The sequence below is a fragment of the Neopsephotus bourkii genome, unplaced genomic scaffold, assembly GCF_033783945.1.
Source record: "Neopsephotus bourkii isolate Nb327-2 ecotype Australia unplaced genomic scaffold, CSIRO-AGI_Nbou_v1 NB_234, whole genome shotgun sequence".
NCBI lineage: Eukaryota > Metazoa > Chordata > Aves > Psittaciformes > Psittacidae > Neopsephotus > Neopsephotus bourkii.
This window is the reverse complement of record NW_026900744.1, coordinates 1,760,373-1,773,940: the sequence shown is the minus strand read 5'-3', so window position 1 is coordinate 1,773,940 and position 13,568 is coordinate 1,760,373. Positions and strand designations below refer to the sequence as shown.

Genomic DNA, 13,568 nt, shown 5'->3' with positions numbered 1-13,568 from the left:
TACGCTGATATGGAACTTTGCTAATATGGGATTTTACAAATACGGATTGCTCATCTTCCCCCGTTTTAAATGTGGGTTTTCCCACTGGTTGGTCTTCACACATTCAAACCTTTGAGATTCTCAGCTAGCTGTGCATCCCAGAAGTCCTGGTGGTGTTGAAGGCCAGGTTGGACAGAGCCTTGGGTGACATAGAATCATAGAATAGTTAGGGTTGGAAAGGACCTTAAGATCATCCAGTTCCAACCCCCCTGCCATGGGTAGGGACACCTTGCTCTAAACCATGTCACCCAAGGCCTCCTCCAACCTGGCCTTGAACACTGCCAGGGATGGAGCATTCACAACCTCCCTGGGCAACCCATTCCAGTGCCTCACCACCCTAACAGGAAAGAATTTCCTCCTTATATCCAATCTAAACTTCCCCTGTTTAAGTTTTAACCCATTACCCCTTGTACTATCACTACAGTCCCTAGGGAAGAGTCCCTCCTCAGCATCCCTATAGGCCCCCTTCAAATGGTCTAGTGTAAGGTGTACCTGCCCATGGCAGCCGGGCTGGAACTGGGTGATCTTAAGGTCTTTTCCAACCCAAACCATTCTATCATTCTGTGAATTTTCTTAAGCTGGGAGTGCTTTGATATTTGTTTTGCAGTTCCATTTGCCTTAAAGGTATTTTATAAACAAACCTGAAATGTGTTTACATAGCACATGTGCCTAGAATCACAGAATAGTTAGGGTTGGAAAAGACCTTAAGATCATCCAGTTCCAACTCCCCTGCCATGGGCAGGGACACCTCACACTAAACCATCTCACCCAAGGCTCTGTCGAGCCTGGACTTGAGCACCGCTATGGATGGAGCATTCACAACTTCCCTGGGCAACCCATTCCAGTGCTTCAGCACCCTCACAGTAAAGAACTTCATCCTTAGATCCAATCTAAACTTCCCCTGTTCAAGTTTTAACCCATTACCCCTTGTCCTATCACTATAGTCCCTAATGAAGAGTCCCTCCCCAGCATCCCTATAGGTCCCCTTCAGATACTGGAAGGTTGCTATGAGGTCTCCACGCAGCCTTCTCTTCTCCAGGCTGAACAGCCTCAACATGAAGTCAGAAGTAATCAATTCCAAGAATCTTTTCTTTCCTGTAATTAAAGATGTGGTGACCCAAAGGGAGTTCGTTCAGGTCTTTATATACACGGTTTATCAGTTTAAAGGTAGAGATTATGTTGTATGCAGAAGTGGGCTTTGAGTCGTATATTGTGAAGGGAAACAACTTTTCAAGCAAGAAAATATAAAAGTAATCGTTCTCATGGCCCTGTTACTTTGCACTTGTTGGGATATGTGCAACAAAATGTAAGAAATCAAATACAGTGACAAGGATGGAAAGCTTTAGAGCTGTAAAGGAACCAGGAATAATTATTTTGATTTTGTTCAGCTGAAAGTTGGGTCCTTATTTAAGGAAAGATTTAGCACTTGGTGGTTCAGTTAGTTAACAGTTAGAAGCTGTGAGTTGAGTAGTGTTGTCTGAGTGCAGAAGGTGCAGTCATCCAGTTGGGTTTGGTTTGCCTTCCTTAACTGAGATGTAGGAATATGAAATCACAAGACAGTCTTTAGAAAAATTTGAATTCTCCTTTACATTTTCCAAAGAAGCTTTAATTAGTGTAATTTAAGGGGATTTGTTCAATCACAAGTAATGAAATACTCTGGTGTGTGCTGATTATACTGCCACTGAAAATGTGTAGCAGTTTGCTGTTACTGATTTAGCTGCAAATAGGAGACGAATGCGTTCAGCTGTTTGCCTGTTTTTCCACATGGCAGGATGAGAAGCAAGGCATTATTTTATCAGTCAGCTGTCAGGCAAAACCCATACTTTTGTTGTTTTGTTTTTTTTTATCCTCTGAAACTAATAATATATTTTATTTTTATTATATCTAGGGTGTGGATTCAGGATTTGTTCCCAGCGTTCATGATTTTGACAAGAAACTTACAGAGGCTGATGCTTACTTACAGATCTTGATAGACCAATTGAAGGTATGGTGACTAACTGGTGTACTGGAGTCTGCTTGTCAGCATGGGTTTCAGGGTCTGATTGAAAGGAAGGTCAACAGAGGGAGAGACTGAGGGAGGGAAAGAGTCATGTGTTATGCTTAGCACTTGGTCTAGTAATTGTGGGATGCAGAGAGAGCTTGTCTGAATGAGCTGACTGAACTGGAGAAAACATCTTTTGTTTTTACATATGAAGTCTGCCGATAGATTTTTATCTTCTCTTTTTCCCTACCTTAGATGTCACCCAAATTCTAAATACTGAGATAAAGAGATTTTTACTAGAAGTGTAAAAGTTAAGAGTTATTAGCTAAGGGCAGAAATAAGCTGAAAATGCCTTTCTTTTAGAACGGATTTTGGGATTGTCAAAGTAAGAAAATTTAGAATAGCACAAACAGATTTTATGGAATGGTTTACAATGGCTGAAATATTCTTTTGTATATATAGCTAGATAGAAGTGGCAGGGATAACTCAAATTGAATTTTAACCTAATTAAATCATTGTACTGCTGGTAACAATTCAGAATTTGCCTCGAGGAAAATGTTGTCAAGTAGTACCCAACGACAGTTGTACATAGTTTCAGGCTGTGTTAGAGTAGTGATAGATAATTTGTTCCTTGAGTGAAATCTGTTCCCTTGAGTGAAAACATTCTGCATATGTTTTTTATACAAATACAGTTCCTTCACGCTGTGTGCATGTATTTTAAGAGTAGGTGGGAAGGTAATGAGGTTATCTCAATACTCACCTTATTGAGAAAAAAAGTTTATGCTGCTGGTTAGGACACTTTTTCCCATGACTCAGCAGGTTAAAATTGCTGTTAAGATTGCTTCAGTTCTGCTGGTTTGGATTCTTTTCCCCTGATATCATGAGCAAGCAATGCATGTGGGATATTCAGCAAAATTCAGTTGCAGGGGAGGGCAGAGAGGGGGAAGAGCATACCAGCAAAAATGGAGGTAGGCAAAAGAGATGCAAACAAAATTCAAAGCTAGATTGCAAAGGCTTGATCAGGAGAAAGCTTTTTATCCAGCTTCAGAGCCATCCAGCATGCTTCACTGAAGGAGGTATTTAAATCTTTACACCTTCTAATTGTTATTTCAGGCCAGCTGTGGGAGTGGGTATAGGAACTTATTAATAATGAAAGAAGACTGAATTTGAGGATGGGCAGAGATTAGTGTTGAGGTTTTTTTTTTTAGAGCCAGGAATGAGCCCTTAAGGGGAAAAGAGAACACATGAGTAGGTTTTATGCAGGCAGGTGAGAGAAGAACTGTAGCTCACCTACTAAAACTTACAGCCTCTTTTCTGAGCAAGGGTGGGTGTAATGAACTTTTGAGCATTACCCTTAATCTTTTTTTCTTCCTTGAACAACTTGTATTTAATGGCTTTTTGTATGTGCACTGTAGAGGTAACTTTTAACTGTTTCAGCTCAGTTTGTGTTAAATATACACGCGGGCTTTTCAGTAATAATTTGTTTTGCTTTGCTTAGCTGCTTCTCATATTCCACTTTTAAGAAACATAAGTAGAAGTTAATGCTGGGAAATCACTGTATGTATTCCCTGAAGAAGCACTTACAAATCTTACATGATTTGAAGCATGTACCTGAATAACAAAGTACCTGAAAGGGTTGGTAAAGGTTGAAGTTGTTTTGAGAAGACCCTGAAATCTTTGCTGAAATGAAAGAAAGGCACTTTGAAGTGTTATGATGAGTGTCAGTTGCATTACTTAACCACACCTTCTTGTTCAAACTGTGGTAGAATCATGTCAGGCTGAGCAGTGGAACTAGCCAGGGACTGAGATCTGGTCTCTGCAGGATGGGATAACGTGAGAAATCAATTACAAATTTATTTTATCACAAATGCTGTTAAGAACTATTAGACAAAAACTGCTTTTGGTCATAATACTGGGATTATTATTATTATAGACCCTGGAATACTAGGATTGTATAACTTAAGTACTTAAATGCTTTGGGGTTTGAAATGTCAGTGTTTCTGACTGATTTTTATATGGAAAAATAACACTTCCAGGATTTTCACAAGTATCTCTTTCTTTTAGCTCTTTGATGAAAAGCTCCAGAACTGCAAAGATGATGAACAGAGAAAAGCAAGTACATTTTGTCTTAAATACTGCTTATTTTGCTTTATCAGGGGGTTTTGTGCATCAATATAGTCTATAGAAATTTAAAGTACAGTTCAAATTCATCAAGTTGTAGAAATCAGAGCAATTTGAATAACTGATAACATTATTTGTGTTGTGAATAGGTTGCAAATAGAATTTTTAGTAATACTGGATGTCACAATGAAAACAATTTCAGTCTGTAGGAGGTGATTATTCCTCTGTTATCCAGCTGTCAAAAACATTTTTAACTTAAATTTTAAAATCTTTAACAAGGATGAGTGTTTAATGTTTGTAGGAATAGCAGAGGTAATCTGAAGAAAAACAACCCTAAGAATCATGTGTTTCACATAATCAGTCTGCATCCTGTGTAGTTCTGTGACTAGCGAGCCACATGTTGGAAGTCTGGGAATACCACAGTTCATTCACCTTAGGTGAGGATGTCAGAAATGTAACTTGCTCTGTGGGGAGCGCTACCTTTTTATAGTGAGTGTGTGTTTTTTTGCATCACTCCCATTCCATTTTAAAGTCAAGTTCATAAGTCAGATCACTATGTTTAAGGCCTAAGCATACCTTGATGGTGTGGGTCTGGCAGTTAAGTAGCATGCTGGTTTTGTATGTTAATTGGTGTGGTGTGGAGGAGGGATTTAACAATTGCTTATGAAGGGTTTGTTACTGAGGTGTTGCTTTTGTTTTCAGCAAATGCAATAATTCCAGTGTCATAAAGCAGTGGTGGATTTCATCCTAGTTCCCTCTTTCCCCCCAGTTTCACTTACGAAAACCAAGCTGGTGTTTGGTTTCAGTTTTGAAAACAGTTTGATGCTTTCTGTGATTAGTTTACTTATTTATAATGGCTGTGACCTTTCATGTTTTATCCGTCTTGTTTGATGTGTTGTGTGGCGTCTTGGGGACTTCACAAGTGATGGTCTGTCTGGAGTCCTTCTGCACGTACAGGCTTTTAAAATAACATTTTAAAGTACAAGCATTCTCTGTGTAAATGTGTTTAATCTGTAGACAAGTGACCAAAAGAGGAAGATCTAAAGGTTTTGTGTTTGTCCTTCAGTGTGTCCTACTGGGAAGAGTTCTCCTTCAAGTTTGACCTCCCTCCAGATGCTTCTTTGCCGACCAGGCAGTACTTTCAGTTTCCCTGTGACAGTGCTTCTAATCCCTGGAGGCATTCTGCATGTTGTGCTGATTTCTTTCTTTATCTCTGCAAGGTGTCTATGGGACAGACAGATTGACTTTATAGAGAAAGCGGGAGGCTTGTTCAGAATAGGTCAGCTTCCTCTGGTTTTAAACCTCGATGAGTGTTGCTATTACTATATTTATTCTCTATTAAAAATGAAAGACCTGCCAAAGCACTTTTGATCATGTCTCTTCCTGTACTAAAGCAGCTAAGAGGCTTTTGAGACTGTATTGAGTGCTTCTCCTATTTGTTCATGGAAGTATGGTTCAGCTATCAGACTGTGAGCTAAGTGTAACCTCAGGATATTTCCATCCAACCCATACTTTTTTCTTCTGAGGAAACAAGATTTGGTTATTTGAATGTTACTTGCTTCCCAGCTGCCTGAGTGATACTGCCAGACATCTATAACCCAAGCTATTGTTCTTGCAAGTGTACAGAGCATTGGAAACCAGGACAGCTAGGTTTTCATTATAGAATATTTGGGATTTTGAAGGTAATGGTATAGAGTATAGGTGTTCCAAGATGCTTTAAGATCTCTTGGGTGTCTTTGAGACATGATAATCCTGTTGAACTTGGAAGAATACAGAACAGATGTGACAATGAAATTTGAAGATGGAAATAGTGACTATCGTGAATTTGCTGTGTTATATTGATACCCCTGGCAGAAGTACAACTACTACTACTATGTAGTGGGATCATTCTGTCTTGAAAGCATACTATAACTACCAATGCTGCCAGTTTTGCTGAATTTGTTGGTTCAGTACAATGTATGTATCTGATTATGTGGGAAGTAGAGGAAGCTGCACGACCTGAGGGTAGTGGTGTTTCAAGGTGAAGATGAGAATAGTACCATACTTTTCTTACAGTGTTAGCAATATTATTGGCAAGAACTTGAAGTAAACCTTGCTGTTCAGTTTTGTGAAACTATCTTGACCGCACATATCAGGGAGAATAAAACTGTAAGTATCCAAAAGCATCAGAGGTGTACATTTGGCAAGCTGGAACAAAGCTGACGTTACTTAAACAGGGAAGTGTACCCTGCTTAAGCTATTTGCTACACTACTACACAATGATTAGTTTTTGTGAAGTAAATCCATGCCTGAGCCTGTAGATTCAGGTTACATCTCAATGGTTCCAAGAGTTGGCTGGTACGCCTACATGCCTCTGCTCCCTCTTTGCTGAATGAGCTGATCCCTCTGTACTGACAGGATCATTGAATGAGGCAAAAAACATGTCCAATGAAATAAAATTAGCTTTCTATTGGGTCACCAGTAGCTTCATAAAAAATCAGATGCCAAGGATGTGCAACAAGCAGCAAGTAGATGGAGTAGTTTCAGCGGCAGCCTGCAATTTAATTAGATTAGGTATAGCATGTGGCTGCATTCTGCAAATGTAAGTCTGCAGGAAATTGATGTTTCATTTGAAAATATATGTATTCATTACCTAAAACTAGGGAAACTGTCTTGTTAAGATTTCATCTCCATTGGTTTTCAGAGAGTAGGGATGTTGAAGAGAGAAAATTATGATTACTTCTAGTAGTACATTATATTCTTAAATTTTATTTTTATTGTTAATGTTTATCTTCAGCATACCTCTTTTTACCTGCTTGTGATTTTTCCTTATGCTTCATATTTTCTAAATTATCCGTATTGCTTACTTTTATGGAAGTTTAAACAAAAGATAGTAAGAATAAAGTTAAAAGGATTGTAGCAGAGCATATACATAGCAGTGTAGTTGTGTACAATTGATGACATGAGATACAAGCGTTCTTCTAACTTATTGTCTAAACCATCCACTCTTTTAAGCATGCTAGTTCTGTTGCTAATGATTGTCTACTTGTTTTTTTTTTCCCAGTGTCATGTCTATAGTGTGTTTGTGTGAGATCTTATGGCAAAGAGTTTACAAACCTTATTTTACATCACCATTGTGAAAAACACACAGCTCATGAAAATGCAGAGTTCCATATCAGTGTTTGCATAGCCCTGAAGGATAGGGACGGTGCCCTTCAGAAGGGTTTTCCGGGGGGCTGAGTCTGTCTAACTTGCCTGCATTGTTCTTCATAATTTTGGGAACATAGGAAGACAACAATATTCTGGTTCCCTGTGCTGTATTCTTGCCAAGGTAGCTATACAGCCCAAATGTGAAAAATACTGGATCAATGCATACTATTACTGCTTAAGATGGCCAGTTCACAAAGATTTCCATAGAGGAAAAATCATGATTATGTAATTTGTGGACAGGCCTTGGAAACCAGGAGTCCTGAGGTTTTTCCAGTCTCAAATCTTCTGTGTCATCTTGGACAAAATACCCTTTTGTCTTTACCTGTGTGTAAGAATAACAATGTCTTTGTTGTTCAGAAAATTCCCAATGCGTAGGGGAATACCAGTGTGACTGAACTCCATTATATGGCCTTGATGTCACCTTCAGTTTTTCAGCAAAGGTGGTATCAGTGAAGGGAATGAAATAGAGTTTATTTGGTCTGTAAATACTGTATAAAATGTTGGGGGGAAAAATAGGTAAAGTAAAATCAAAACTCTTGATGGCTGCCTGCAGTTGGCTGTAAAGCTTTGAGACTGAGTGATTTATTTCAACTGCATAATCTTTCCTCTGACAAGATCTGTGTTTGGGTACATTACCTATTCTTTTTTGGTGCTGAAAGGGTCAAAACTTCACTGCTGTCATATTTTAAATGCTTTGTTCAATATGTGTTGATAAAGTTTGGACTGAAAGTATAGTAAAGACATGAATAACAAAAAAACCACAAAACAGTATAATTTGTAGCTGGTGGCATATTTCTCTGCTAGCAGCTGATGTAAATGTAATATACCTTTGTGATACAACATCCCTGATATGCTATTTCCTAGATCAGCATGGAAATTTCCATTGGAAAAGGCTGAAGTTGGGTGCTGTTTGTCCACCTCTTGCCAATTAATCACAAAGAAAATGTATAGCATCTTTATGAGTAGTGTATGGAACAGATTATAGCCGAATAAATCTTCCCCAGGTATTGTCTGGGAAGCCATCACTGTTGTTACATTCTTTTTGTCCATGAGCTGAGACTTCATTCCTGTAGTTTTATAATGCACGTTGCCCTCTGATAGTGTGGAATTTGGATGGCAGTGCTATGGGAGAAAAAAGTTCCTTTAACCACTTTGATTATTCAAGAATCAAAAGGGCTGTGACACAAGTCACATAAGACACTCATATTAATCAAAGCACAGAGGTCCTGTAATTGAATTAGGAGGGGGTCAGTGCTGAGTCCAATTTAATAATTTTGGCTTCTGCAGGCAGACCCAAGGACATAACAGGATGCATATGCTCCTTGGATAGCACATGCTAATATGTAGAATGGCATGCAGATGCCTTTTGCATGCCTGAAGTGCAGTTCCACACAGGAAATCTTTATGAACCAGTGTTTCTAGATAAAATTAAGTGGGCAGATTTCCAGATGCACTTTTAGTTGAGGCTTAGAAAGAGCAAGAACACGTGTGCACTGTTCTTTTCTGTGATTTTTAAAAAGCTGTGCTTAACTGCATACGTTTATTATACATGAATGATGGTAAATTCAAGTAATATTGATTAGTGACATGTGCCACTGTTCAGTATACAATATAAAGCCTCAAACTGAACTTGGAGTTTTCACACTGCGTTTTATTTTCGTTGATGTTATGCAAAACTGAAGTGTAGACCTTGATGGGTAAATATATATAATGTCACTGCTCAGAAATTCCCAACCTTGTCATCTTTAAGCTTTATCTTGAAGTTTGATTATGTCTTGTCAATTACTAAATGAAAATTGTATCTATATACAGATATAGTCTTTAACATGTTGGTTGCTTTTTTTTTTCCTCCCTCAATTTAAGATCAAGATACAGTGTCTGTACCCAGCTGCTGGAAATTTAACCGACTATTGTGATTTTTCTTTTACAGAAAATTGAAAGTCTCAAAGAAACAACTAGTGTAAGTTTCTTCAGTTTTTATATCTATTATATACAGATTCTGAAATTCACCTTATTTTCTTGGAGAAGTGTTTAAAGCTTTTTACAGAAAAGTGGGAATCCATATTACCTCCAACAGTGCGATGGCAAAGGCAGCCTGGTTCTGGTGCTGTATTCAGATCTGTGTCTAGCATTGTAGAATCATAGAACAGTTGAGGTTGGAAGGAATCTCTGAAAGTCCATAATCCAACTCCATGCTCATAGCATGGTCAGCTAGAGGAGGTTGCCCAGGACCAAGTCTAGCTATTGAGTAATTCCAAGGGTGGAGGCTCTACAAACTCCTGGGCAACCTGTTCCAGTGTCTGATCATCTCTAGGGTAAAAAAGTGTTTCCTTGGGTTTAAGATGGATTTCCTGTATTTTCATTTGATATGTGTGCCATTGCCAGTTGTCCTGTCAGTGGGCACCAATGAAAACAGTGCAGCTCCATTTTCTTTACACCCTGCCATCCCAATCAGATCTTGATGCCCATTGATAAGGTCTCTCCTCAGCCTTTTCTTCTCCAGATTAAACAAGCACAGCTCACTCAGCTTCTTTTCACATGGCAATTTACTTGTTTGAAGCTGACCTACATTTCACCCTGACAACCTTGTTGTGTGTGGCTTTTGGACACTTCAGTTTTCTACTGCTATATTTTTGTCTCTGGAAGAAAAAAAAAGGGGGAAAGGGAAAGTAGGGGCTCTACAGAACTGAGTGTCCTTTTAATTCTCACCCACTATTTCAGTTAATATTCTATATAACAAATACAAATACCTGTAATGCAAAATATTATAGAATAGTAATGCAAGTTTCTTTTTCCTCTTATTTTTGTTTTCTTAGAGCATGGTAGAATCAATAAAACACTGCATTGTGTTGCTACAGATCGCTAAAGTAAGTACACTGTCAACTATTCATTATACAGCATTAATCTATGTGAAAACAACTGATCTAGAAGTGCCTTTTATCTGAAACAGGAGATAAATACATATATATTAAAAAATGGTATAAGGTGATTTATGCTACTGTTTTAATGAAGTTTCTGAGATACTGAGTTCCATAGCAAACAGTCCTATTAATGTTTGTGGTAACAGTTGTGTTGATGATGCAGCTTTTCTTCCAAAATAAATTTCATTTTCAGAGTTTGCTATTAGACTAGATAAGAACCTAAATGAACATAGGGGTGACAGAAGAGAAACAACAAAACTCTTCTTCCTGTTTCATTTAAGAACGTGACTAACAAATAGTTAATAACCTTGCTAAACCAGTTGAGATTTTCATAGGTCTGAAGTTCATGATGATGTTGGATGTTCTTGAAGTAAGAATTGTGTTCTTTGAGAATGCAATATGGGTGACGGACTTGTGCTTCTCACTTAAATGTTTTGTTACTTTTTAAAACATGATGAGACCTGAATTTACTTTTTTTGGTCAAGTTCTGACCTTACAGGCCTTCACATACTGCGTTTAGGATCCGTTAATTATGAGCTGCTGATTTATGTCTTGCATCCAAAGTGAAGGAAGATGGTGTTTTCTGAATTTAAGCTGAATTTAATCAGAACACATTCCTCTTGATTCAGAAACAGGCATAGACTCTTCACTTTTTTTCTGTAGTCTAGATCACCTTTTGTTTCCTGTAATTCACAAATACAGTACTGCTGTTAGGCTCCATTTGAGATGCCAGATAACACATGTTACAAAATTTTGAGGCCAGTGAAAATTGAAGTATTTAGAACCTTGCAGGATCAAAAGTCATTTACTAAAAGGATCAGTGGATATTTTGTGAAATTATATTGCAAATCAGTAGCTTAAAAAATTCTGAAGAAAAGGTTGGTAAGGTAACAGGTTTATACAAAACCATTAGTATTTTAGAAGTAGTAAGGTACATTGACATAGTTTAGTGCCACATGAATCTAGAGCTTAGAACAGTCTTTAACATGCAGTGATACTATTTGAGTCCTTCACCATAGTGATAGCGAGAAAAGTCTTGTGAATACTTAACAATCTGCTGTTAGTTAGTACTGGATATAGTTAGAATTGTATTAGTACAATGAAACAGACTATATGTCATTCTTTGGGGATTTGATAGAGTCAATTATGCATAGTTGAGATGGTTTTCTGCCTAGTTTTCTCGCACCACCATATGTGACTTGCTTTATTAAAGTAGCTGTTGGAGAAACTTCGTACAACAAAGGACTTGCTTGTTTTTTATTAGTTACTCTACAAGTTATTTTCACAGAGGTTTAATTCCTACAGTATTTTTCCTTTCTTAGAAAAGCTGTGCTACATGATCAGAATTATAATCTGCTTTTAAGGTTCTTGATTAAAGCTGGTAATAGGTGGCTGGGTTAGTTTTCTTGCTTCTGTTGAATTACCAGATTCCATTCTGTTATCAGTAAGTTTATTGGAGGATAAACAAATATGGTTGCTCATCTTGCACTGGTGCTAAGCATACTTTGAAGTTGGTTAGGTGGTTTGCTTATAATGGACAAAACTGAACTTGTAGTGGCAGATGTTGCCATTTTTTCAGTGCTTTACTGCTCCAACTACCATATAAGCATCAAGGTAGGTGGAATTTGCATCCGCTACAGATACTAAGACTTGCTTTCTGTTGCACTAAATCAGACAGACCTTGAAGTCCTTTCAGCACCAGTAGATATTAACCAGTGTAAATAGGTGGGTTTATCCATTGTGGAGTGGGGTTTTTTGGTGTTTTTTGCTGAACCATATCTAAAGCTTTTGTAGAGCTATTGAAGATAAGGTAGTTTCATTGAGTGATTTATGTGTAGTTAGTTGAAGATGTTGATACACATGTAGTGAAAAATACCCTCTTAAGTCTTCCCACTGTTTCAATAACCTTTGCTGCATCTCTCTCTCTCAAGCAGCTATACTTGTTGACTACATGGCAGTTCTGTTCCCCCTTGCCTTTTCTATAAACTGTTGGTATCTTGATTTCTTACTGCTCTAGGGAATTAAGAATACGGGGGGGTTAAGACTTTATTTACAGCTCTGTATGTTGCATGTGTATGAAGCATTATATATGTAAACATGTATTTTGTTGGACTGAAAGCTTTCTGTTCTCTGGTATAGAACCTTGAAAGATTCTGCAAGATTTCCCCCCCCCCCCCCCCCAAGCTATAAGGCAGGTATGGCTGCTGACTTACACTGCAGAAATCAAAACCACCCCTGCACCCTGGTTTTACTTCTACAGTGCCTTGCTCATTAGGAAGCAAACTTCACAATTACCTTCTGGTTGTTTTTGTACATTGATGTTATAGAATCATAGAATAGTTAGGGTTGGAAAGGACCTTAAGATCACCTAGTTCCTACCCCCTGCCATGGTAGGGACACCTCACACTAAACCATGCCACCCAAGGCTCTGTCCAACCTGGCCTTGAACACTGCCAGGGATGGAGCATTCACAACCTCCTTGGGCAACCCATTCCAGTGCCTCACCACCCTAACAGGAGAGAATTTCCTCCTTATATCCAATCTAAACTTCCCCTGTTTAAGCTTTAACCCATTACCCCTTGTCCTATCACTGCAATCCGTAATGAAGAGTCCATCCGCAGCATCCCTATAGGCACCCCTTATCCTCTCTCAGAACATAAAATCAGTTTCAAACATACAGCCATGTTTTGCTTTGTTTTGGGGGTTTGGTTCTGTTTTGTTTCAAATGTGTGTTAAGTTGAGCTGTTTCATGGACTCTTAAAACAATCTGCGTTAGGGCTTGGACAGTTAAATTTTCCTTAGTTACTGATAAATCAATCGTGTAATCATGGCACTTGTCATTGAGGTGACCCAAGGTGTTTTCAGTATAATGAACTAAATGCCGGCTAAATAAGAATATGTTGTAATGCATACATCACTTATCAAAAGGTAATCAAAATAAACGAAGTGGGGTGGACAGGTGGAGCATTAGACTCATGTTATCCCCTTTGCATGTATGGCAGTTGAAGATGTCCAGCTTTGCTGATATGTGTGTTGTAAAATACATGTCATGATCTGTCCTTGGTTTGGTAGACTACAGTCTTAGAAATATGTGTTTTAAGAAGTAGCTTTTGTAATTTAGATATTTAGTTTTCCATCTTCGCTTTCCCATTTTCACTTCACTGTTTCTGGTCAGTCTTGCTTGCCTACTTCTGTGGCATTTCTGCCTTCCTTACCTCACCAACATGCCATTGTTGGTTGTGCATTACTGAGGAAGGATAGCAAGCTTCAGTACAAGTGCAGCATCTTTGTGTTTTACTTCTTAAGTCTTACAGATG

General features: G+C 38.3%; 1 protein-coding gene across 5 annotated transcripts in view; it reads left to right on the top strand.

Moving 5' to 3' along the window:
* Positions 1-13,568, top strand: part of OSBPL9 (oxysterol binding protein like 9) — a 64,076-nt gene that overhangs the window by 33,798 nt on the left and 16,710 nt on the right. For all 5 annotated transcript variants that reach the window (XM_061344839.1, XM_061344840.1, XM_061344841.1 and 2 more), the window contains exons 5-8: positions 1,928-2,023; positions 4,085-4,132; positions 9,261-9,290; positions 10,147-10,197. In XM_061344839.1, coding sequence (XP_061200823.1) covers positions 1,928-2,023; positions 4,085-4,132; positions 9,261-9,290; positions 10,147-10,197 — 225 coding nt within the window. The remainder of the gene's footprint in view (positions 1-1,927; positions 2,024-4,084; positions 4,133-9,260; positions 9,291-10,146; positions 10,198-13,568) is intronic.